The sequence below is a fragment of the Triticum dicoccoides genome, chromosome 5A (genome assembly GCF_002162155.2).
Source record: "Triticum dicoccoides isolate Atlit2015 ecotype Zavitan chromosome 5A, WEW_v2.0, whole genome shotgun sequence".
Classification (NCBI taxonomy): Eukaryota; Viridiplantae; Streptophyta; class Magnoliopsida; order Poales; family Poaceae; genus Triticum; species Triticum dicoccoides.
In genome coordinates this window covers 706,926,805-706,949,609 of record NC_041388.1, presented here as the reverse complement: position 1 = coordinate 706,949,609, position 22,805 = coordinate 706,926,805, and the positions used below count along the sequence as shown (strand labels likewise).

General features: G+C 42.9%; 2 protein-coding genes across 3 annotated transcripts; one reads left to right on the top strand and one right to left on the bottom strand.

Moving 5' to 3' along the window:
- The first annotated feature begins 10,945 nt into the window (after nt 1-10,945).
- Nucleotides 10,946-14,145, top strand: LOC119298560 (probable protein phosphatase 2C 31). 2 transcript variants are annotated; one of them, XM_037575917.1, is made up of 5 exons: nt 10,946-11,625; nt 11,848-12,542; nt 12,643-12,753; nt 13,259-13,523; nt 13,621-14,145. In XM_037575917.1, the coding sequence occupies exons 1-5, from the start codon at nt 11,205-11,207 to the stop codon at nt 13,734-13,736; spliced, it is 1,608 nt and encodes a 535-aa protein (XP_037431814.1). In that variant the 5' UTR covers nt 10,946-11,204; the 3' UTR covers nt 13,737-14,145. The 2 variants fall into 2 exon arrangements, with proteins under 2 accessions (XP_037431814.1, XP_037431813.1); XM_037575916.1 differs by having other exon boundaries at nt 10,946-12,542.
- A 1,112-nt stretch (nt 14,146-15,257) lies between these two features.
- On the bottom strand, nt 15,258-19,725 carry LOC119304354 (E3 ubiquitin-protein ligase RFWD3-like). The gene is made up of 13 exons (XM_037581536.1): nt 19,337-19,725; nt 18,905-18,983; nt 18,715-18,804; nt 18,596-18,640; nt 18,429-18,473; nt 18,097-18,135; nt 17,920-18,018; nt 17,001-17,111; nt 16,778-16,911; nt 16,627-16,666; nt 16,443-16,505; nt 16,179-16,360; nt 15,258-16,025 (listed from the first exon to the last, which is right to left on the bottom strand). The coding sequence occupies exons 1-13, from the start codon at nt 19,687-19,689 to the stop codon at nt 15,524-15,526; spliced, it is 1,782 nt and encodes a 593-aa protein (XP_037437433.1). The 5' UTR covers nt 19,690-19,725; the 3' UTR covers nt 15,258-15,523.
- Between the last annotated feature and the right edge of the window lie 3,080 nt (nt 19,726-22,805).

The window sequence follows — 22,805 nt, the reverse complement described above, 5'->3', positions numbered from 1 at the left end:
TGAGAAGAATTTTGCTTATGTGGAGAGTAATAAAAATTCTATGCTTATGCATCATGAAAATAATGCTTTAGGTGCTGGTTATATTATTGAATTCATTCATGATGCTACTGAAAATTATTATGAGGGAGGAACATATGCTTGTAGGAATTGCAATAATATCAAGTTTCCTTTCTATGTGCTTAAAGTTTTGAAGTTATGCTTGTTTTACTTTCCTATGCAAGTTGATTCTTGTTCCCACAAGTTGTTTGCTCACAAAATCCCTATGCATAGGAAGTGGGTTAGACTTAAATGTGCTATTCATATTCTTCATGATGCTCTCTTTATGTTACAATTCTTATCTTTTATGTGAGCATCATTGAAATTATCATGCCTAGCTAGGGGCGTCAAACGATAGCGCTTGTTGGGAGGCAACCCAACTTTATTTTTGTTCCTTGATTTTTTGCTTCTGTTTAGTAATAAATAATTCATCTAACCTCTGTTTAGATGTGGTTTTATGTGTTTAATTAGTGTTTGTGCCAAGTAGAACCTTTGGGAAGACTTGGGGAAAGTCTTTGCGATCATGCTGTAAAAAACAGAAACTTTAGCGCTCACGAGAATTGCTGCCATTTTTTTTATTGGAGAGTGCTATTTAGTTAATTCTTTTTGAAGATGATTAATAGATAAATTCCTCACATCCATAAATTTATTTGAGAATTTTGTGAGTTCCAGAAGTTTGCGTTAGTTACAGATTACTACAGACTGTTCTGTTTTTGACAGATTCTGTTTTTCATGTGTTGTTTGCTTATTTTGATGAATCTATGGCTAGTAAAAGAGTTTATAAACCATAGAGAAGTTGGAATACAGTAGGTTTAACACCAATATAAATAAATAATGAGTTCATTACAGTACCTTGAAGTGGTGTTTTGTTTTCTTTCGCTAACGGAGCTTACGAGCTTTCTGTTAAGTTTTGTGTTGTGAAGTTTTCAAGTTTTGGGTAAAGATTCGATGGACTATAGAATAAGGAGTGGCAAGAGCCTAAGCTTGGGGATGCCCCGGAAGGCATCCCCTCTTTCGTCTTCGTTCATCGGTAACTTTACTTGGAGCTATATTTTTATTCGCCACATGATATGTTTTGCTTGGAGCGTCATTTTATTTTCTTTAGCTTTGCTTGCTGTTTGAATAAAATACCAAGATCTGAAATTCTTAAATGTTAGAGAGTCTTCACATAGTTGCATAATTATTCGACTACTCATTGATCTTCACTTACATCTTTCGGAGTAGTATGTTATTGCTCTAGTGCTTCACTTATATCTTTTAGAGCACGATGGTGGTTTTATTTTATAGAAATAGATGAACTCTCATGTGTCACTTATATTATTTCGAGAGTCCTAAACATCATGTTAATTTTCTTTGGTTATGAATTTAGTCCTAATATGATGGGCATCCAAGAGGGATATAATAAAAACTTTCATATAAAGTGCATTCAATACTAAGAGAAGTTTGATACTTGATAATTGTTTTGAGATATGGAGATGGTGATATTAGAGTCATGCTAGTTGAGTAATTGTGAATTTGAGAGATACTTGTGTTGAAGTTTGTGATTCCCATAGCATGCACGTATGGTGAACCGTTATGTGATGAAGTAGGAGCATGATTTATTTATTGATTGTCTTCCTTATGAGTGGCGGTCGGGGACGAGCGATGGTCTTTTCCTACCAATCTATCCCCCTAGGAGCATGCGCGTAGTACTTTGTTTTGATAACTAATAGATTTTTGCAATAAGTATGTGAGTTCTTTATGACTAATGTTGAGTCCATGGATTATACGCACTCTCACCCTTCCACCATTGCTAGCCTCTCTAGTACGGCGCAACTTTCGCCAGTACCATAAACCCACCATATACCTTCCTCAAAACAGCCACCATACCTACCTATTATGACATTTCCATAGCCATTCCGAGATATATTTCCATGCAACTTTCCACCATTCCGCTTATTATGACACGCTCCATCATTGTCATATTACTTTGCATGATCATGTAGTTGACATCATATTTGTGGCAAAGCCACCGTTCATAATTCTTTCATACATGTCACTCATGCATCATTGCACATCCCGGTACACCACCGGAGGCATTCATATAGAGTCATATCTTATTCTAAGTATCGAGTTGTAATTTTTGAGTTGTAAGTAAATAAAAGTGTGATGATCATCATTATTAGAGCATTGTCCCAGTGAGGAAGGGATGATGGAGACTATGATTCCCCCACAAGTCGGGATGAGACTCCGGACGAAAATAAATAAATAAAAGAGGCCAAAGAAGCCCATATAAAAAAAGAAGAAGAGAAAAGAGGCCATAAAAAAGAGAAAAGGCCCAAATAAAAATAAAATAAAATAAGAGAGAAAAAGAGAGAAGGGGCAATGCTACTATCCTTTTACCACACTTGTGCTTCAAAGTAGCACCATAATGTTCATGATAGAGAGTCTCCTATGTTGTCACTTTCATATACTAGTGGGAATCTTTCATTATAGAACTTGGCTTGCATATTCCAATGATGGGCTTCCTCAAAATGCCCTAGGTTTTCGTGAGCAAGCAAGTTGGATGCACACTCACTTAGTTTCTTTTTGAGCTTTCATACACTTATAGCTCTAGTGCATCCGTTGCATGGCAATCCCTACTCACTCACATTGATATCTATTGATGGGCATCTCCATAGCCCGTTGATACGCCTAGTTGATGTGAGACTATCTCCTCCTTTTTGTCTTCTCCACAACCACCATTCTATTCCACCTATAGTGCTATATCCATGGATCACGCTCATGTATTGCGTGAAGATTGAAAAAGTTTTGAAAAAGTTAGAGTATGAAAGAATTGCTTGGCTTGTCATCGGGGTTGTGCATGATTTAAATACTTTGTGTGGTGAAGATGGAGCATAGCCAGACTATATGATTTTGTAGGGATAGCTTTCTTTAGCCATGTTATTTTGAGAAGACATGATTGCTTTGTTAGTATGCTTGAAGTATTATTATTTTTACGTCAATATTAAACTTTTGTCTTGAATCTTATGGATCTGAATATTCTTGCCACAATAAAGAAGATTACATGGATAAATATGTTAGGTAGCATTCCACATCAAAAATTCTGTTTTTATCATTTACCTACTCGAGGACGAGCAGGAATTAAGCTTGGGGATGCTGATACGTCTCCAACGTATCTATAATTTTTGATTGTTCCATGCTATTATATTATCAACCTTGGATGTTTTATATGCATTTATATGCTATTTCATATGATTTTTGGGACTAACCTATTAACCTAGAGCCCAGTGTCAGTTTCTTTTTTTTTCCTTGTTTTAGAGTATCGCAGAAAAGGAAAATCAAACGGAGTCCAATTGACCTGAAACTTCACGGAACTTATTTTTGGAAGGAAAGCAACCCGGGAGACTTGGAGTCCACGTAAGGGAAGCAACGAGGAGGCCACGAGGCAGGGGGTGCACCCACCCCCCTGGGCGCGCCTCCACCCTCGCGGGCCCCTCGTGGCTCCCCTGATGTACTTCTTCCGCCTATATATTTCCATATACCCTAAAAACATCCGAGAGCACAATAGATCGGGAGTTCCGCCGTCAGAAGCCTCCGTAGCCATCGAAAACCAATCTAGACCCGTTCCGGCACCCTGCCGGAGGGGGCAATCCCTCTCCGGTGGCCATCTTCATCATCCCGGTCCTCTCCATGACGAGGAGAGAGTAGTTCTCCCTCGGGGCTGAGGGTATGTACCAGTAGCTATGTGTTTGATCTCTCTCTCTCGTGTTCTTGAGGTGGTACGATCTTGATGTATCGTGAGCTTTGCTATTATAGTTGGATCCTATGATGTTTTCTCCCCCTCTACTCTCTTGTAATGGATTGAGTTTCCCCTTTGAAGTTATCTTATCAGATTGAGTATTTAAAGATTTGAGAACACTTGATGTATGTCTTGCCGTGCGTATCTGTGGTGACAATGGGATATCACGTGGTTCACTTGATGTATGTTTCGGTGATCAACTTGCGGGTTCCGCCCATGAACCTATGCATAGGGGTTGTCACACGTTTTCGTCGTGATTCTCCGGTAGAAACTTTGGGGCACTCTTTGAGGTTCTATGTGTTGGTTGAATAGATGAATCTGAGATTGTGTGATGCATATCGTAAAATCATGCCCACGGATACTTGAGGTGACATTGGAGTATCTAGGTGACATTAGGGTTTTGATTGATTTGTGTCTTAAGGTGTTATTCTAGTACGAACTCTAGGGCTATTTGTGACACCTATAGGAATAGCCCAACAGATTGATTGCAAAGAATAACTTTGAGGTGGTTTCGTACCCTACCATAATCTCTTCGTTTGTTCTCCGCTATTAGTGACTTTGGAGTGACTCTTTGTTGCATGTTGAGGGATAGTTATATGATCCAATTATGTTATTATTGTTGAGAGGACTTGCACTAGTGAAAGTATGAACCCTAGGCCTTGTTTCAACGCATTGCAATACCGTTTACGCTCACTTTTATCAATAGTTACCTTGTTGTTTTTATAATTTCAGATTAAAAATACCTTTATCTACTATCCATATTGCACTTGTATCACCATCTCTTCGCCGAACTAGTGCACCTATACAATTTACCATTGTATTGGGTGTGTTGGGGACACAAGAGACTCTTTGTTATTTGGTTGCAGGGTTGCTTGAGAGAGACCATCTTCATCCTACGTCTCCTACAGATTGATAAACCTTAGGTCATCCACTTGAGGGAAATTTGCTACTGTCCTACAAACCTCTGCACTTGGAGGCCCAACAACGTCTACAAGAAGAAGATTTTGTAGTACACATCATGGTGTTCCAGGTAGCGTGAGTTGCGAAACTATTCCGCATTGTTTCAAATGAAGACCAAACTTGTAACTCAAATATTCTCCTCCACGATCAGATCGTAGAAACTTTATTTTCTTGTTACGATGATTTTCCACTTCACTCTGAAATTATTTGAACTTTTCAAATGTTTCAGATTTATGTTTCATCAAGAAGATATACCCATATCTTACTCAAATCATCTGTGAAGGTCAGAAAATAATGATACTTGCCGCGAGCCTCAACACTCATCGGTCTGCATACATCAGTATGTATTATTTCCAACAAGTTTGTTGCTTTCTCCATTGTTCCGGAGAACGGAGTCTTAGTCATCTTTCCCATGAGGCATGGTTCGCAAGCATCAACTGATTCATAATCAAGTGATTCCAAAATCCCATCGGCATGGATTTTCTTCATGCGCTTTACACCAATATGACCTAAACGGCAGTGCCACAAATAAGTTGCATTATCATTATTAACTTTGCATCTTTTGGCTTCAATGTTATGAATATGTGTATCACTATGATCGAGATAAACCATTCACCTTGGGTGTATGACCATTGAAGGTTTTATTCATGTAAACAGAACAACAATTATTCTGTGACTTTAAATGAATAACCGTATTGCAATAAACATGATCAAATCACATTCATGCTTAACGCAAACACCAAATAACATTTATTTAGGTTCAACACTAATCCCGAAAGTATAGGGAGTGTGCGATGATGATCATATCAATCTTGGAACCACTTCCAACATACATTGTAACTTCACCCTTAACTAGTCTCTGTTCATTCTGCAACTCCCGTTTCGAGTTACTAATCTCAGCAACTGAACTAGTATCAAATACTGAGGGGTTTCTATAAACACTAGTAAAGTACACATCAATAACATGTATATCAAATATACCCTTGTTCACTTTGCCATCCTTCTTATCCGCCAAATACTTGGGGCAGTTCTGCTTCCAGTGACCAGACCCTTTGCAGTAGAAGCACTTAGTCTCAGGCTTAGGTCTAGACTTGGGCTTCTTCACTTGAGAAGCAACTTGCTTGACGTTCTTCTTGAAGTTCCCCTTCTTCCCTTTGCCCTTTTCTTGAAACTAGTGGTCTTGTCAACCATCAACACTTGATGATTTTCTTGATTTCTACCTTCGTAGATTCCAGCATCACGAAGAGCTTCGGAGTCGTTTTCGTTATCCCTTGCATATTATAGTTCATCATGAAGTTCCAGTAACTTGGTGATAGTGACTAGAGAACTCTGTCAATCAGTATCTTATCTGGAAGATTAACTCCCACTTGATTCAAGTGATTGTAGTACTCAGACATTCTGAACACATGCTCACTAGCTGAGCTATTCTCCTCCATCTTGTAGGCAAAGTGCTTGTCAAAGGTCTCATACCTTTTTTGACATGGGCATGAGTCTGAAATACTTATTTCAACTCTTGAAACATCTCATATGCTCCGTGGCGTTCAAAACGTCTTTGAAGCCCCGATTCTAAGTTGTAAAGCATGGTGCACTAAACTATCAAGTAGTCATCATATCGAGCTCGCCAAACATTCATAACGTCTGCATCTGCTCCTGCAATCGGTCTGTCACCTAGCGGTGCATCAAGGACATAATTCTTCTGTGCAGCAATGAGGATAATCCTCAGCTTACGGATCTAATCCGCATCATTGCTACTAACATCTTTCAACTTAGTTTTTCTCTAGGAACATATCAAAATAAACGGGGAGCTACATCACGAGCTATTGATCTACAACATAGTTATGCAAATACTATCAGGACTAAGTTCATGATAAATTAAAGTTCAATTAATCATATTACTTAAGAACTCCCACTTAGATAGACATCCCTCTAATCATCCAAATGATCACGTGATCCATATCAACTAAACCATGTCCGATCATCACGTGAGATGGAGTAGTTTTCAATGGTGAACATCACTATGTTGATCATACTGCTATATGATTCACGATCGACCTTTCGGTCTCAGTGTTCCGAGGCCATATCTGCATATGCTAGGCTCTTCAAGTTTAACCCGAGTATTCTGCGTGTGCAAAAACTGGCTTGCACCCGTTGTATAAGAACGTTGAGCTTATCACACCCGATCATCACGTGGTGTCTCGGCACGGTGATCTTTTGCAACGGTGCATACTCAGGAGAACACTTGTACCTTGAAATTTTTAGTGAGAGATCATCTTATAATGGTACCGTCAATCAAAGCAGTATAAGATGCATAAAGGATAAACATCACATGCAATCAATATAAGTGATATGATATGGCCATCATCATCTTGTGCCTTTGATCTCCATCTCCAAAGCATCGTCATGATCACCATCGTCATCGGCGCGGCACCTTGATCTTCATCGTAGCATCGTTGTCGTCTCGCCAACTATTTCTTCTACGACTATCGCTACCGCTTAGTGATAAAGTAAAGCAATTACATGGTGATTGCATTTCATACAATAAAGCGACAACCATATGGCTCCTGCCAGTTGCCGATAACTCCGTTACAAAACATGATCATCTCATACAATAAAATATAGCATCATGCCTTGACCATATCACATCACAACATGACCTGCAAAAACAAGTTAGACATTCTCTACTTTGTTGTTGCAAGTTTTACGTGGCTGCTATGGGCTGAACAAGAACCGTTCTTACCTACGCATCAAAACCACAACGATAGTTCGTCAAGTTAGTGCTATTTTAACCTTCAACAGGGACCGAGCGTAGTCACACTCGGTTCAACTAAAGTTGGAGAAACTGACACCTGCCAGTCACCTGTGTGCAAAGCACGTCGGTAGAACCAATCTCGTGTAAGCGTACGCGTAATGTCGGTCCGAGCCGCTTCATCCAACAATACCGCCGAACCAACGTATGACATGCTGGTAAGCAGTATGACTTGTATCGCCCACAACTCACTTGTGTTCTACTCGTGCATATAACATCTACGCATAAACCTGGCTCTGATACCACTGTTGGGAATGCGGTAATTTCAAAAAAAATCCTACGCACACGCAAGATCATGGTGATGCATAGCAACGAGAGGGAAGAGTATGTCTACGTACCCTCGTAGACCGAAAGCGGAAGCATTTATCAACGCGGTTGATATAGTCGTACACCTTCACGATCCGTCCCGATCAAGTACCGAATGTACGGCACCTCCGCGTTCAGTTCCATGACGTCTTCGCCTTCTTGATCTAGCAAGAGGGGCGAAGTAGTAGATGAGTTCCGGCAGCACGACGGTGTGGTGACGGTGTTGGTGAAGAACAATCTCCGCAGGGCTTCGCCTAAGCACTACGAAAACTATTATGGAGGTTAAACTAGAGGGGACGGGGTTGCCGGCACACGTCTTGGTGTTTCTTGATGTTCTTGGGTGCTAGCCCTACCCCTCTATTTATATGTTGAGCCTTGGGGTCGAAACTTGGAGTAAAAGCCTTCACAAAGTCGGTTTCACCCGAAAGGCAAGAGTCCTTCTCGGACTCCAGGGCCAGACGCCAGGGTTCCCGGCGTCTGGACCCAGACGCCAGGGACCCTGGCGTCTGGCCCCTGGACTCCGCAAAACTTCCTTTTGCGCTTTGGCCCAAAAAAGTGTTCTCGTACCCAAACATTTCGGGAAACATCCGTAACCCATGCCGGTGAATTCCGAAACCCTTCCGGAGACCAAACACTATTATCCCATATATCAAACTTTATCTCCGGACCATTATGTAGTTCCTCGTCATGTCTATGATCTTATTCGGAACTCCGAAAAACATTCGGTTACCAACATACATAACTCATAAATACTGTATCGTCAATGAACGTTAAGCGTGCGGACCCTACGGGTTCGAGAACTATGTTGACATGACCGAAACACTTCTCTGGTCAATAACCAATAGTGAAACCTGGATGCCCATATTGGTTCCTACATATTCTATGAAGATCTTTATCAGTCGAACCACATAACAACATTCCCTTTGCCATCGGTATGTTACTTGCCCGAGATTCGATCGTCGGTATCTCAATACCTAGTTCAATCTCGTTACTGGCAAGTCTCTTTACTCGTTCCGTAATGTATCAACCCGCAACTAACTCATTAGTCACATTGCTTGCAAGGCTTATAGTGATGTGCATTACCGAGAGGGCCCAGAGATACCTCTCCGACAATCGCAGTGACAAATCCTAATCTCGATCTATGCCAACTCAACGAGTACCATCGGAGACACCTGTAGAGCACCTTTATAATCACCCAGTTACGTTCTGACATTTGGTAGCACACAAAGTGTTCCTCCGGTACTCGGGAATTGCATAATCTCATAGTCATAGAAACATGTATAAGTCATGAAGAAAGCAATAGCAACAAACTAAACGATCAAATGCTAAGCTAACGGAATGGGTCAAGTCAATCACATTATTCTCTAATGATGTGATCCCGTTAATCAAATGACAACTCATTTCTATGGCTAGGAAACTTAACCATCTTTGATTCAATGAGCTAGTCAAGTAGAGGCATACTAGTGACACTCTGTTTGTATATGTATTCACACATGTACTAAGTTTTCGGTTAATACAATTGTAGCATGAATAATAAACATTTATCATGATATAAGGAAATATAAATAACAACTTTATTATTGCCTCTGGGGCATATTTCCTTCACCTACGTGGCCCGGGGAGGCTGCTAGTGACCAAAAATTTGGTCGTGGAACCAACGACCTTTTACATATCACAAAGAAGGTTGTTGATTTCAGTTTACGACCGCCAGCTTTTGACCACCTATTTTTTGTCACAAAAAGGTCGCAAATAAAAAACAATGACCTTTCAGCAACCAATAGTGATGGTCGCAAGTTGACATATTTCTTGTAGTGGCCGATCCAAACGAGACGGTTGTGTGAGCGCCAAGTAGGACCCCCCCCCCCCCTCGGTGAGGCCTGTTTGCATGCATCTTAGTTGTTATGGCCGTTCTTTTATTGAACAAATATGTGACTTGATGAAGTGGCATGTAGTTATAGGAAGGATCAACTGCTTCATCTATGAACTCTTTTTAGGTAGGTTTTGTTAATGGAATAAAAGATATTATATATGGTAAAGCATAGCATTCTTTGTTCTGGTGTAACAAGCGTATGTTCATTGTGCAATGATTGTATTATGGTATGACTGATTTTGTGGTGCCAGCTACTTCCTTTTGTGGATGCTTTACCATAATATATTCCATAACTCGTGCCAGTTGTACAATTTGTAAAGTAATGGTACATTTTGATGTATTTTTCACCCTGAATTGATCATAGGTTCCTGAAATGCAGTTGTTAAATGCACTTATTGGTGAACAATTTATGTAGATAAATATTTCTACAAACATAATTTTTCCTAAATATTTTGTATCTTTCTTTGATTGAGATATCCTCAAAACCGAGATAACGCATACCTCTATGGTCTACCATGTCCTTAGGCCCACAATTCATAGACATAGGTGGCCTCTATACCATAGATGCAAGGGGCGTTCCACTTTTCACTTTTTGCACGTATATCGATGACAGGGTGGCACTGCCCCCTCCCCCTCCGAGCAACTTGGTGTCTACAGATGCAAGGGGCGTTCCTTTTCCCCATGCAAGGTCACACGAGAATTGAATCTTTCAATAAATTTAGCATACTAACATGTCTCATTTATTGAAGATTGGTTCGGATAAGTTAGAACATTACTACTCCAAACGGCATCGTAAGCAGTGGATGTCATTCATTGACCCCATCGCAAGTGGCTAAACCAAATTTGAAGTATTCATATACCACACTATTCAAATGCGACAAAAATACATCTGTAATGACTGTATAGCACTCGTCCTCTATCGACGTTGCCTGATGTAGATAGCATGTGTGACCTGTCACCCGTCAAATTTTGTTGCTAGCAAGTTCCTCGGCGTTGAAACTGAACGTCCACGCCTCAGAACAAATACATTATCTGTCACCGTATCTTCAAGAAATCAAACCGCTATCTATCAATAAATCTAGATATCTTCTATGAAGATATACAATTTAATTGTCTGCAGTGCGCTCCGAGTTCTATATAAACGGGAGGTGAGGCCATTTCAATTCATCCCAAACTCCTCCACAACCATAGGAGTGTGCCATGGTTTCTCAAGTCCCAACTAGGAAGCAATTCTAGCAACACCACCTTGAAGTAGGTTATAGGGTAATGGAAGCAAGAAAGCCACCATATTCACTCTAAGGAAGGATTGCCCTATACTGTGTCACCCAACTCCAACTATAGTCAAATCCCTACGACTCTTCTTCCACCCTTTCTTTCCGAAAACTTCTACTCATCCATCCCCTCCATTCCGCCGGTCCCCCAAATCGCAAACCAAAGAAAACAAAATGGGCAATGGCATCTCCAAAAACACATGCTTCTCTGGCGAAACCTATGCGCCGGCTGTCTCATCGGACCCAGTACCCGGCGACATCCATGGACAGTCCTTCAAGTACGTGCCAATAGTCGTCGCCTTCGACAAGTCCCCAATGGCTAATATGCTCTCATCAAAAACACCCTTCTTATCTTTATTCGGAGCGGCCATCAACGCCAACCAAGCGACATCATCATCAATACCGTCGTTCCGCCTACTTAATGAGTTGATGGTACCGCAATCATCTGTGTGCACTATTAAGAGCTCGTGCTCCTCCGCCGCTGCACCGGTCCAGGACCAACCAACTAGGTTGTCCTTTTCTGACCACTTCTTGGATTCATCCGGCACCGTATCCACTATCTCCAACCAGCTGTCAAGGCGGCCCTTCATGTCAGGTATGCTAGACCACTCCTTCTCATCGTCCTCCTCCTTTTTTAGTCACCGGGATAGTGTTTCTCATCCCATGAATGAACACGACGCCATAGGCTCTCAGTGTTGCAATGAGCAACCCCTTGAAAAATCCTTAGCCACAACCGGCTCTAGGCTCGATTTTAGTGTGCCACGCAATAACCTCCTATCAAAGGGTCCTACTGAGGTGTCAAATATGGATTCCTTAGGCGATGGGGATCACCGCTCGCCACCAAGCGACAATGTGCAGTGGGCTCAAGGCATGGCTGGCGAGGACCGCTTCCAGGTGGCGGTCTCAGAGGAGTGTGGGTGGGTGTTCGTGGGGATTTACGACGGCTTCCTCGGTCCCGATGCGACCGACTACCTCTTTGCGAACCTCCACGTTGCCGTGAACCACACACTCAAGGGTGTGCTCTCGGACAACATCCAATGCAATGAGCCAACAACCAATTCTGATAATCTCTTTTGCCTGAATGGAGGCATCCATAGCCCAGAATTTGAACGTAAGCCGGCGAAGAGGGGTCAGACAGAACATCCGGAGAAGAACAATTCTGCCATGTCTGGGGGCAGCCCAACGATCCACCAGAGAGTCCTCAGGGCGCTGGGTCAGGCGTTGAGGGAGACGGAGGAGGCATTTTTCAAGGCAGCGGAGGAGGGCGCGGCTGACAACCCGGAGATTGGGCTGATGGGGTCATGCGTGCTAGTGATGCTGATGAAGGGCGAGAACGTGTATGTGATGAACGTCGGGAACAGTCGTGCCGTGTTGGCGAGGAGGCCGTGGCCCAATCTTAATAACATCCTCGGCAAGGCGACAGAGAAGGATTTGCAGCAGTTGAAGGCCGAGATCATGGATGGCCTACAGCCCGTGCAGCTCAACGCTGAACACAGTACCTCCGTTGAGGAGGTATGTACACACTCTCTTAATTAGATCATCCTTAATGTGATGCATTTATTTGTGTTTTGACCATTATTAACTTGTGCTTGTTGGAATCTGGGTGATACAGGAGGTGAAGAGGATCAAGGCCGAACATAATGATAGCAATGCCATCATCCACGGCAGAGTGAAGGGGAAACTCAACATCACCAGAGCATTCGGGGCTGGCTACTTGAAGGAGGTACACACCAATCAACAACAGTGTCTCTTTTCTACTCAACATGCATGTTCAAAGCACATCTCCGACCATTGTCAGTGTAATGTTTCTGCTAGACTATTATGATGCCACATTATGATGCATAGGAAAAGTGCACTTATTCTGAACAACATGCTATCAGTCTAGCATTCAAGGGCTAGAAGTCTGTGTTTCCAGTTAATTCCATGAGATAAGTTGCTCACCTCATGCGTAGGCCCTTTAATTCATTTATATACTTGATTAGTGCTAGTCCAACATTAGCTCAACAATAGTTGTTCCCGCCATGCATGTTGATGAAGAACCTAAAAATTGTGAATGTGACTTACAATTAATGCATCACATCATGCAAATATGAAAGCCATTGAAACTGTGAGCAACATAGTTTGCTGCATGTTCCTTGCATATGCTAATATATGGAGTCATCAAAGTTTCCTGAAATGTCAATCTGCACAGCTGATAATTCAAGAGATGCTCATTTTTTACTTGGCAGCCAAAGTGGAACAGTATGTTGTTAGCGTCCTTCAAGATTGATTACATCGGCAAGGACCCCTACATCAATTGCATCCCATCACTGCACCACCACTGTATCGGTCCAAACGACAAGTTCCTGGTGTTGTCGTCTGACGGGCTCTATCAGTATTTCACCAACAAAGAGGTGGTTGATAAGGCAGAGATGTTCACAACTGTGTATCCCAAGGGCAATCCTGCTGAGCATCTCATCAAAGAAGTGTTACTTCGGGCTGCAAGGAAGGCCGGTGAGCAACCCCCTCTATACTTTGCACAACACAAGCCTGCTTGCATAAACACGTTTTTTGAAATTGTTCGTACCTTCATATGCCTATTGATTTTCAGGTATGGACTACCATGAACTGCTCAAGATATCCCATGACGAAAGGAGAAAGTACCATGATGATATTTCTGTCATGGTGATCTCGTTCAAGGGGAGGATGGGGAGATCCTCCGTTTAGGCATAGTGTTGGTGGGGCATAGCGTGTCCTCGCTTCATAGAGTTTCAGAAGTTGGTTGCCTAGTGAGCAATTTAAGGTGTTTCAGAGTTAATAAAGACCTGAATAAAATGCTTCCGATGGGCTAGTAGGGTATGGTGACATCGGAAAGACAAGACGAGCAGGACTGTCAAAGCACATGCACCATGAACAACAACCTTGTTAAGTCTTTGTTTTCCTTCTCTTGAGAATAATGTTCCTTTATCACCGAAAGCCCGAAACTGATATGCATAGTTCGGCGGGAGGGACTCTAGTTCTAGTAGTATGCTTATGTAATAAATCAGGTTTCCCGGCAATGGTGGTTATAGATGATGGTGATGGAAAGAACAGGGGAAACTGTATAATAAGCTCAATAAGAATGTTATGTTTGTTCCTTTGCCTATACATGACCGAGATTGCTATATTCCAGTACTAGAAGCTGATGCATGCTTCTCTGCGCCGTCAGTTTTACCCAATTAAAACTTCTCGCAAAAAATCTTTATCAGGCACTAAAAAAAATTACACTCCAAGCACATAATTCAGTTCAGATTCAGTTTTCCTTTCATAGACTATGCATACTGATTTTGGTGGGGAGAAACATAGCCTAAACATTTGGTATATACATATATTGGTACAAAAGCCTCCTCACCTTCGGAAATCCAATTCGGCTCTTGGTCCTATGACTCATATTCATGTAGATGAAAAAACAAAGTTTCTGACACCATGTCACCAGTTGGCCATATCCAGAAGTCTCTATTCACCATTTCTATGTTGTTCCAGTAAGGAAAAGCAACAATAACAATTCTGTGGATTGAGAGCAGACATATAAGGGCTCAAAAAAGATCATAAAAAAATTGATATCCATTCCACAAACCAAAGAAAAACATTGTATGCCATACATCAACCAGACATTTTTAATAAGCTTAGTCAGCATACTTTAGCTGCAACCTCATTAATGGCCAGCACAACCTGCACCATTTTCTTTTCTCATAGAGCAATACATTAAGATAGGGCATTCAGGTTTCTACTGGTGGCATGCATCCTATTACGATGAATAAATGCAGAGAAATTTGCTTTTAGAATAAAAGGAAACAAGAGCAAGGAGACCTGCAAGAAGGGCAAGATTACCGTGCAATGAAATCAAACGGAAGGGACGTAATAACAGAACGGGAATGACAAATCTTACGGTTTTTTATGGCAACTTTAGTTGACGCGAGGATGGCAAATTTAGTTGACAAGCATGGTAATTTTCTGGCAAAAAACAAACTAAGGGTGGAATTCCCAGGCTTACCAACTAAACTTGCCATCCCTCGCGTATATAAATTGAAAACAAAAACGTTCAATTTGCCATTGGCAAATCCCAAACGTTCAGCGTCTTAATAAAAAGAGGCAAATTAAACAAGCAATGTTCATCATGAAAACCTCACCTGAGTTGCCTCCATGTGGCATAATAATGCCCAGAATGTTCCCACCACTATGCCCACCTCGGTTACCGGCACTTTTTACTTAGCCAAAAGAAATTCTTCTGTTAGGCATCAAAAGGTGTAAATGGAATACACCACATACAACTCAAAACAGGTTCTCACTTCCATGGTAAGAAATAAACATCGCTGCCTTTAATTTGCACTACATGACAACATCACGGTGCATATACAGCTAGCTGTTCTGCTTTGTACACAGCAAAAGGACTGTCAGTCATACCGCATAATTAGGAGGGCTAATCATCACGAACTAAAGTTATGATGACTGTTGGATCCCTGCTGCCATTCTATCTATCTATCAACTCTGTAAACTTGCAACTTATCATCGCTCAGGCACCCAAGGTACCCACCTCCCGCTTGACTTCCCGCATACCTTAGGTCGAGGATTGGCTGGCGGTGGGGTATCAGGCCAGAATGGACCCCAAGGGAAGGTAGTCGCCAGGTCAGGACCCCACGGTGTGACTCGTCCCCGTAGGCGAAGAGATGTTCGTCGTTCCCGCAAGGTACGATTGCTGATTTGCACATGCGCACTTCGCTTACGTTGGAGTGGCATGTGCTGCCCTCGGCGAAGGATGCATTGCCTGTCCTCCTGATGACGGTGTGCTGCCCCAGTTTTCCTGCACCAGATTGTGTCGGCATCTGTGATAGGTACGCTTGAGATGGAGCAGCGGTGTCTCCTGATGAGTAATCGGCTTTGGGCCGGTAGGAGGCCACCAACAGATCGCTCGATGGAGGGGCACACGCAAGAGAGAAGCAGACGCGTTGGTTATCATCCTCTAGTAGTAGTTTCGGACTGACAAAAAACAACGACAACATACATGAGAACCAAAACCGATTTGCAGATCGGCAAAGTTGCAAAGGCAGTTCTAGGTGAACGCCAATCGACATCAGTAATGACAAGAAGCACATAGTATTAATGCTTTTGAGCCATCCCTGTATCACATACCTGCTTTGATTGCCATCAGCATCCCACATGCAAGGCCCTATAGCAGAAGCTGAAAGAACCTTTTTGGAACCGCTGTTATCAGTTACAGAGTGGAGTGTATGGACCAGATGTTTAGATAGCCCCGCCATGGAATGCAAGGGTCTTGAAGGCTGACGAGTATCAAATACCAAAACCCTGCCATCCTGCAGAACACACAAGGACATTCATGTAAATCTTGCAAAGGGTATCAAAACTCAATATGCTTAAGATCAGAATATGCTGAACCTGCAAGCCAGCATAAACGCGATGCGAATCACAGTCATGTGCTGAACATGACCAAGCAGGAACCTGCAAGGTAGTGTGATAGAGCATTAGGTCATGATGTCATTACCTGAAATTGGTTCACCTAATTTGCCCATTCAAAATACAAAACATTAGGTGTTGAAGATTTGGAAGGTCAGATAATTACCGGTAAATTACATTGAAGAACAACACTGTTGATCGTCATGCTGGATTCAAATATAACGAATAGTGTTCAAAAGAAATAATGATAAAACTAACTTAGAGGCGACAGTAAAACAGAAGAACCACCATTTGTCATAAAAAAATTCAAGACAAACCTAAAGAGTGAGAGCCTTTTGCCTAGTGATGCAAAAAGAGCAGAGCCACCAGGCAAGATACATATGTCCTTGACAACTTTAGTATCAGGAGGAAGCTGTATTGTACGAGCTTCATGGCTGGATAGCATGCTAATCTGTTTACATTGAAAAATCACAATAAGGTATTTCAAAATTTTAGTGGTGATATCCATTAATTTGGGGGGGAAACGAGATCTGAATATACCTTTCTAAGAACATGTTCTCCAGCCACACCAGGTGCCTTCCCAGAAGCAAGTATTATTTGGTTAGATGCATCTATGCCCATGACTCGAGCACCATCAAAAGATAATTCCTTCTGTATAGCATGGTAAAGAAATTACAAGAATGGCTAGATCAATTTTGGAAAGATAAAATTCCAGCCAGAATCCAACTGCAAAATTGGTGGAAGAAATATGTTGGCAATGCGCAGAGGTTTCAAACAAACAGATAATCCATGAGAATTAGCAGTCCAAATTGTGAAGGTCTTTCGACGCTAGCTAAGCATTTGGTGCCACTTTGCTTTAATATATTTCAATTATTCACAAAAGGTACACATGGGATGGAACAAAACTGGAGTATTGTGTACTGTTGATACATCCCCTGGTCAGGTGTGGTGGTTTTAAGCCATACAAAAATTAGACAGCCATCAGTACCACCAAGTTCTTTTTCACGGGGTTGTGGTGAGGTCAAGTGAGATGTGCAGATCACACATTCTCATGACCAAGTGAAAACTGTTCTAAGATCTGACAATCAACACAACCAACAGTTTCAGCTTCCTTAGTCACAAAAAATAAGATGGGTACATATTACGAGTGTTCATATTCTGTTCAACCTCTTAAACCATAACATGCAAACAGAACAAGGTTTATATGTGTTATTTGAAACAAAATAATCATAGTTGACAAAACATTTTTCAATTTACATATCTAACAGAAGCTGGGCCAGAATCATGAATTCCCTGCCCAACCCAAGTTCTACTTTGATGTTGCTTTTACTAAAACTAAAATGACCATATGTTTTAGATCAGACAAGAATACCAGACATCCATCATCAGTAAAACATGTAGTACATAGTATAGGCTGAATATTTGCAGCTGAAAATAGCACTTTGTCACAAATATTTACCAGTAAAACAAAACGGCAACTGTTGCCAGAAGCTGAGGCTGCACTGGCTGAGGCTGACGGTTCCAGATATGTTCTTCCATCTGAGTGCTCTGCTATTTTCTACAAAGCAGAGGAAGAAGATTTGGCATATACACTCATGTGGTGTCAATAATCATTGAAAAATTTAAATGGTATTACCTGTCTTTTTGAGACACCAACATCTGCTGACCTGTGATTCTGCAAGGCACACACATAAGAAAATGAAAGCATAAGTTTCTCACAAGTCTGACAACTATTGATCATTGCTGCATAAATTTTCTGATGCAGGAACAATCGATGAATAAAGCAACATAAGAGATGTATTAGTTCAATATAAAGAACCTCTAATACCTTCTTTGTACATTACTACAGTACCTGAATAACAGGTGCAAACATACTATCTAGTGACACAATGCACTTGAGACAATTTTCATCATTTAGAATTTGGGCAATGCAATAAGCAGCAAAGATTGCTACAACCTATAGCATACCTTCTCAGCAATTATCTCGTCAAGCAACTTCCCTTGTTTCAGGACCTTAAGACAAGAAAAAAAATTATGTTAGCAGGAACTTACTACTACAAACCAGAAAGAGAAAAGCATTTTGCACATGGTGAGCAACTAAAGAAGCTCGCAGATAGCATAAGGAAATTGCTTACCACTTCCTCAAGGGATTCGAGCTTTTGCCTGCAAAACCATAATTGCTGCAGACAAGCAATGGTGTTCAGATCGCGGCCAAAACAAAATAAACAGACAAAGTGGAGAAACAAAACCAAACCTTCTCAAGATCATTATTTGGAACTGCAACCTCCGGTGCATAGATGTTGATAATGTCCTTATGTTTGAACCTTCTTCCACATTGAGGGCACTAGCAGACAACACATTGGACAGTGTGATTAGCTGATTCCGCAGAAGGATATGTATGCACACACTGTTATTCCAAATGAAAAACCATTTGGTGTACGTACCGTCGCACTGGCATTACCACGCTGTGTTAACCATCTCTCCAGGCAAGATCTGCCGTAGACATGCCCACAAGGAATGCAACTACAGCATAGAGTATATCACCTAGTTAGCATTTACACACCGTATCCCCAGACCAACCAAAATAAAATCTAGTACAATTTCAGTCAACAGTCATCTAAACATCATATCCATGGAGAATTGGAAACAAAAACAAGGATTCCACGAGGAACCAGCCATGGCCCGTCAAATTCAAGGCAACATCGACCATAGCGCTAATGTGTAATTATGTACTACCGTTACAACATTGTAAGTTCCCATTTTCTTGCAACCCAGTAACCAATTATTACTTGGAAACAAACGCCCACAGCACCCCTGTTCTTGTGACACCTAGCAGACGCAGACCAGGCAAGAACCAGCAAGCAATTCAGCCTCACCTGATGCGGTGCTCGCCTTCGGAGGTCCAGGGCTCCATACACACGGGGCAAGTGGGGGCGTTGGCCGCCCTCTCCGCCGTCGCGCCGCCGGGAACCCTAGATTGCACGGCCGGCCCGCATCCCTCCGCGACGCTATCGTCCTGCCCCTCCTCCTCCCCCTCATCCGATCTTTCGCCGTCCTCTACATCCGTTCCCTCCTCCGGCTCCTCCCCCGACGACGACGACGAGGAATCCGATCCTCCCCCATCATCCCCGTCCTCCCCTTCGCTGTAGCTGACCTCGAAATCGAGGTCCTCGTCATCCAGGATCAGCACCGGAGGAGACGCGCGCCTGCCCCGGGGACGCGGCGGCATGGCGACGGCGGCGGCGGCGGAGGAGGAGAAGGGCGAGGGCAAGAGCGGTTTGAAGTTGAACGGGATTTTTCGTTTCTCCTTTTCTGTCTTCTTACCATCCATCGCACCGTCCATCGTACATCGGACGGTTGCTTTTGTTTACTCCTTTTATTTACTTTCTTCTCCACCAAATAGAAGTATGAGTAACAGGTACCGTTCACCCTGCAGTAAATGTGATGCGAGGATGGAGTACATCTTGTTAAGCGGGACCATCATGTACACCTCGTCGTGGAATGACATGGCTGGGTCAAAGATGAGGAAGGTGTAGCCCGATGATGGTGGGCGTGGTAGTGGATCTTACCATACCATGGCCAGGTTGCAGACCTAGGTATCACTTTCATCTCTACGAGATCTACCAATTGACCATCCTGTGTATAAGAGGAGGAGGTCGTTGCAGTGGCCTTCGACAAGGGCCCAACCATGCCAAAAGAGGGGATGATGGAAGAAGTCGGTGCCCCTGAAGCGCGAGGCCGGCGGGGCGAGGAAGTAGGACTGCGTCATCTCTGCCATTTTTTCAATCGATCATCGCACAACTTTACTCTGAATTCAAGATGAAAGACCTAGGACCGCTGAGCTTCTTCCTTGGTGTTCATGTGCGCCGGACCGCCTCCGGTTTCTTTCTGTCCCAAGAATGGTACACCGAAGATCTCTTGGACCATGCAACAATGTCTACCTACATCCCCGCTGCCACACTTGTTGAAACGAAGCCTAAAGTCTCCGCCTCTGCTGGCAAGGATTACAATAATGTCACGTTATATCACAACATCGTGGGGAGCATTGCAGTGCTTGACATTGACGAATCTTGACATCTCCTACACACTGTTGAAAAATCTGTCTTCACATGGATGCACCAAATGATGTCCACTTGCCCTGGTAAAATGGCTACATCCATGGTACCACATATTATGACTTAGCTTTCCGAGGTTCTTCATCGACTGAGCTTGCCGCATACTTTGATGTAGATTGGGTTGACTGCCCTAACACATGCAGGTCGACCTCTGGTTTCTTTATCTATATTGGTGATAGTCTTGTGTCTTGGTCATAAGCAACAACTGATGGTTTCCAGGTCAAGTGTTGAAGTTGAGCACCGATCTGTTGCAAATACGGTCGCTGAATGTTGGTGGCTACAACAACTTATCAGCGAGCTCCACTAACCCATCAACAGGGCCATCATTGGAAATAATTCCTTATTTAACACTATCTTAAATGTTGTTTCCCTATTTGATACCGAAAAACTTCTTCTTCCCTATCTAACATCGATTCTAATTTTTTTTGCCCTTTATGACACTTTCATCCGTTTTGAGTCTTAACAGTGTTAAATGAGAGCTGAAAAAACCATTTTGCCCCTCATATGATATGTGACCAAAGTTTGTGCATGGAGCTCGTGTGGCGACGGCTCGTACATTCGGTGTACTGGCAGGACACATACATTGTGCAGCCGGCGACAGATGGTCAGTGAAGTTGTGGAACAACGAGGCGCGCGGGGCCAAAGATGTTAGAGGCACGCGACGGCTGGGAGAAAAATGTTGGCAACCGAGAGGGCACGCGATGGCCAGCAGAGTCACCGGCGTTGTGTCCGACTTGTGTTCCGCGGTCGGAGAAACCGGCTCATCCGGGCCGGTTGGATGCATGCCCTACACAAAGGCCAACGGTGGAAGGGCATGGCGGGCATCCTTGGTCGCATGTCCTGCGTCGTCAGCGTGGCAAACTGAGCTAGCATCACGCACTTCCTCGCCACAACAGCAACGCAGCACTTGTACACGCCGCACACAAGAGCTAACAACACGTGATCACTTGATTGATTTTCTTTTAAAGTTGGCTCACGCACCTAGCAACCGAACCGGCTGGATAAACACATGCAGCTAGTCAGCCACGTAGCATACAACAAACAAAAGCTGGGTAGACACGTCTTCTTTTCCATTATTAGCATATATTAAAATTTTGGTCATATATCATATGAGAGGCAAAAAAGTTTTTTCAGGTGTCTGATAGACCTTAGGATTGGGGTAGGCTAGGATCATCCGGTAAACCTACCTTCTCCAGCGGTTGATGAACTCGAGCTGGAGGCCATCGTGGAGAGGGTGATGGTGGTGATGGCAGAGAGAGGTGAGGTGGTTACGGCAGCGATGTGTGGGTAGTGGCGGCGGCGGAGCTTCCCGTCACTGTCAGCGCTAGACCTAGATCGGGTCGGGTGTTTCGGTGGGGAGCCTGGCAACACGGTGAACCTCATACTGCGTGCCGCCGGCCCCCACCTCTTTATGTAGCACTGCGTGACAGGGGCCCGTCAACCATATTGCGGTTGGGCGCCCCCGATCAGGGCGTGGATCAGGGGTCCGGTGGGCCGTTGGGCCCACACCAGAGACATCAACCTAACATTCTCCCCCTTGATCTCAACTTTTACTTTTAACCTTATACTTTCTAGTTTTATTTGTTTCATCACATGTTGGTACATAGAGCATGTTTCATCGTCACAACTTAATTGCCGATAGAATCATACAGCTACAACATACGTTTTGTTTAGAAACAAATTCTGTTCTTTTTGGGCCTATCCAAGAATCATAAGGCTTTCCCTTAAACCCATGCCGGCTAAGTGTTCCTTGAACACATTGGGTGGTAAGCCTTTCGTTAGCGGATCCGCAAGCATATCATTTGTCCTTATATGCTCGAGACTTATAGTTTGATCCTGGATTTTATCTTTCACAACATAATACCTTATCTCTATTGTTTTGGCAGCATTACTCGACTTGTTGTTGTGAGCATAGAATACTGCGGGTTGGTTGCCGCGGTACATCTTTAGTGGTTTGTTAATACAATCTACCACTTTCAAGTCGGGTACAAATTTCTTTAGCCATATCGCCTGCCCCGTGGCTTCGAAGCATGCTATGAATTCTGCATACATAGTGGATGATGCAACTATCGACTGTTTGGAGCTTTTCCACGAAATAGCTCCCCCAGCAAGAGTGAAGACGTATCCTGACGTGGATTTTCTATCATCTCTATCCCCCGCAAAATCTGCGTCTGAATACCCTTTTATCTCTAGGGAATCACTTCTCTTGTATATTAGCATGTAGTCCTTC

Coding starts and splice junctions, on each gene's coding strand:
- LOC119298560 (XM_037575916.1), top strand. CDS start 11,205: ATGGGCAATGGCATCTCCAAAAACACATGCTTCTCTGGCGAAACCTAT. Junction 12,543..12,642: donor ACAGTACCTCCGTTGAGGAG/GTATGTACACAC, acceptor TGGGTGATACAG/GAGGTGAAGAGGATCAAGGC. Junction 13,524..13,620: donor TCGGGCTGCAAGGAAGGCCG/GTGAGCAACCCC, acceptor ATTGATTTTCAG/GTATGGACTACCATGAACTG.
- LOC119304354 (XM_037581536.1), bottom strand. CDS start 19,689: ATGCCGCCGCGTCCCCGGGGCAGGCGCGCGTCTCCTCCGGTGCTGATC. Junction 18,641..18,714: donor CAAATAATGATCTTGAGAAG/GTTTGGTTTTGT, acceptor GCTTGTCTGCAG/CAATTATGGTTTTGCAGGCA. Junction 18,474..18,595: donor TCGAATCCCTTGAGGAAGTG/GTAAGCAATTTC, acceptor TCTTGTCTTAAG/GTCCTGAAACAAGGGAAGTT.